The 2,489-nt window shown below is 31.8% G+C and overlaps 1 protein-coding gene across 1 annotated transcript in view; it reads left to right on the top strand.

Annotated features, from left to right (window-relative positions):
* The window catches only part of LOC107745110 (GRAM domain-containing protein 2-like), a gene marked incomplete at its 3' end in the record, with an annotated part of 36,725 nt that overhangs the window by 12,273 nt on the left and 21,963 nt on the right, over nucleotides 1-2,489 (top strand). The window contains exon 2 of the mRNA XM_016558952.1: nucleotides 612-725. Within this exon, the coding sequence (XP_016414438.1) occupies nucleotides 625-725 (101 nt within the window). The remainder of the gene's footprint in view (nucleotides 1-611; nucleotides 726-2,489) is intronic.

Genomic DNA, 2,489 nt, shown 5'->3' with positions numbered 1-2,489 from the left:
CGGTTAAAAAAATTATGAATTTATTTTATATGTTCAACAAGAACAATAATTGGTTCAAATATTCTATTTTAAACTTGATTAAATAAATAAATAAATATATAATAAATATTATTTAAACAATATCTTAATAATATAATATTAAATATATACAGTATAAATAATGTATATTCAATAAAAAATAGATTAGATTAAGAAAAAAATTATAAATAATACAAATACAACTAAAATTAATTTAATCTACTTTAAAAATCCCATTTATTTAATATACCCATTGTTTTGTTGTTGAACCCAGTATATGTTTTAATGAAATATCTATTCTAATAAACAAAAAATATTGGCTACAGTAACAAAATTATATATATTCGATTAATATTCCATTTATATATATATATATGAAAACTAAAATAAAATGAAATAAACAAAAATTTATTTAATTTAGTCTGTATTATTTTAACCATTATTATTATTATTCTTTTATTTTATTTTTTTATTGAACACATGATATTATTGTTATATATTTTTTGTTTTGTTATATGTTTATCATTAAAAATTAAAATTAATTGTAATTAATAATGAAGTGTAATTTTTTTATTTTCTGCTTGTTTATTTAGTTGTGGACAGATAATGATGACGGGGCTCATTGATCAGGGTGAGGACTTAGAGCTGACGGACCCTCAGAAGGACGGAGACCCCCAGTGTCCCGCACACTTCAGACACAGTCTCATGTAAGAACCGCACACATCTGCAGTATTACACAATAAAAGTCCTGCGCGGCTTTCACTAAATCACTTAAAAATCCATTTAAAGCTCTTCACTTTCCAAAACGTCCTTGTTATTTTCAACATGAATCATCTAGATTCATTCACTTGATAGTGTGTGATTTGGGACGCGATAACGATTGCTTTCCTGTAAAATAATTCTACTTCCTGTATTGGTTTTGCTGGCTGTTCGCAGCATCTCTGTGTGTTTATTGCAGAGTAGGTGTGCTGTAAGTCTTCACCCAGTTCCCACAGGTCTGTGCTTGTCGTGTTTGGGCAGATTTGCGATCGGGCCGAGCCACACGTCATCCGTAACGCCACAAACCCACGCTTCTGTTCTCACTGTTTGCTAAAACATCTCCCCGCCTCAGACCGCGAAACAACGGAGCACAGTTACGTAACGACTGTGTTTGCATTTCAGCCCGATCCAGCAGGTTTATGAAACAGCGTCTCCAAAACACGATCAGATCTGAGAACCAGGGTTATCATTCACTGAAGCTGAAACCATTAAAAAACATCATTGCTTGAAATAAAATAAACATTCATTCAAATAAAAAAACTAAAACTTTCAGCTAGTTCCATTTCTCGACATTTCTCATTTTCACTTTAAGTTGAAGTACTAAAATAACTAAATCTAAATGAACTAGAACTGTATGTGTATATATATGTGTGCATATATATATATATAAATATATATATATACATACACACACACACACACACACACACTCTCTCTCACTCACACACACACACACACTCTCACACACACTCACACACACAGACACACACACACTAAATATACTAGTAATACCAGTAATACTGTAATAGTTCTAATATAAGAGTACTAAAATAACATTGTTCTTTAGTCTCTCATCCAGGCATGACTAGATATTGTTGTAGAGACTGAACGAGGCTGATATGTTTGCACAAGATCAGGTTTGGTGGTTTTTGCATCTTATTCTTGTCTCATTTGTTAAGCAAAGTTTGCAATATGAAAAGAAAGCTTTCTTGTGCAATTTTCAGATATCTGAAAATGACAGACCCTCTACATGCACATGTAATCAGGTTATTTCGATAATTTAGAATTGTTTGTGATTGATGAGAAAATAATATAATAATATTATTATATTGTTAGATTAAAAAAAAACGTATTATTAGGTAAAAACAAACTAGAAATGTAGCCTTTGCAGCTAACTAGAAATAAGTTGAAGCTGCAGTACAAAAATTACAAATAAATAAAAATGTCTTAATAAATTAAAATAAAAGCTAAATATATATATATAACTAATATGTCAAAAAAATTACAAACTATGAAACTAAATTATATGATGTATTGTATATTATTATTATATATAGAAATCACTTAGCAACCACGCGACATCTTAGCAAATGCGTAGCAACTCCATAGCAACCATGTAGAAGAATAGAAATCTTCAGAAAAATGAATTGACTAGCATTGATGGGTCTCTTTTGGATTCAGTCACTTGTGATGAGGCTCTTTTGGTTTTGTGTTTAATTGAGGAAGCCAGATTTGTGGCGCAGCAGGATTCGTGGTGTTTGTGTTTGAGTGTTGTTTTCTCCGCAGCGTGTGAGACGAGGAGGCGATGATGCTGCAAACCCACGTGCAAAACACTCACGTTTACAGACGAGCGGCTCGTATTACATAAGACAGTGGAGAGCGGAACACACACTCACACACTCACTCACTCACACACACACACACACTCTCAC

Source organism: Sinocyclocheilus rhinocerous, unplaced genomic scaffold (assembly GCF_001515625.1).
Source record: "Sinocyclocheilus rhinocerous isolate Xijiao unplaced genomic scaffold, SAMN03320098_v1.1 scaffold2966, whole genome shotgun sequence".
Lineage (NCBI taxonomy): Eukaryota > Metazoa > Chordata > Actinopteri > Cypriniformes > Cyprinidae > Sinocyclocheilus > Sinocyclocheilus rhinocerous.
This window is presented reverse-complemented; position numbering and strand designations above follow the sequence as displayed.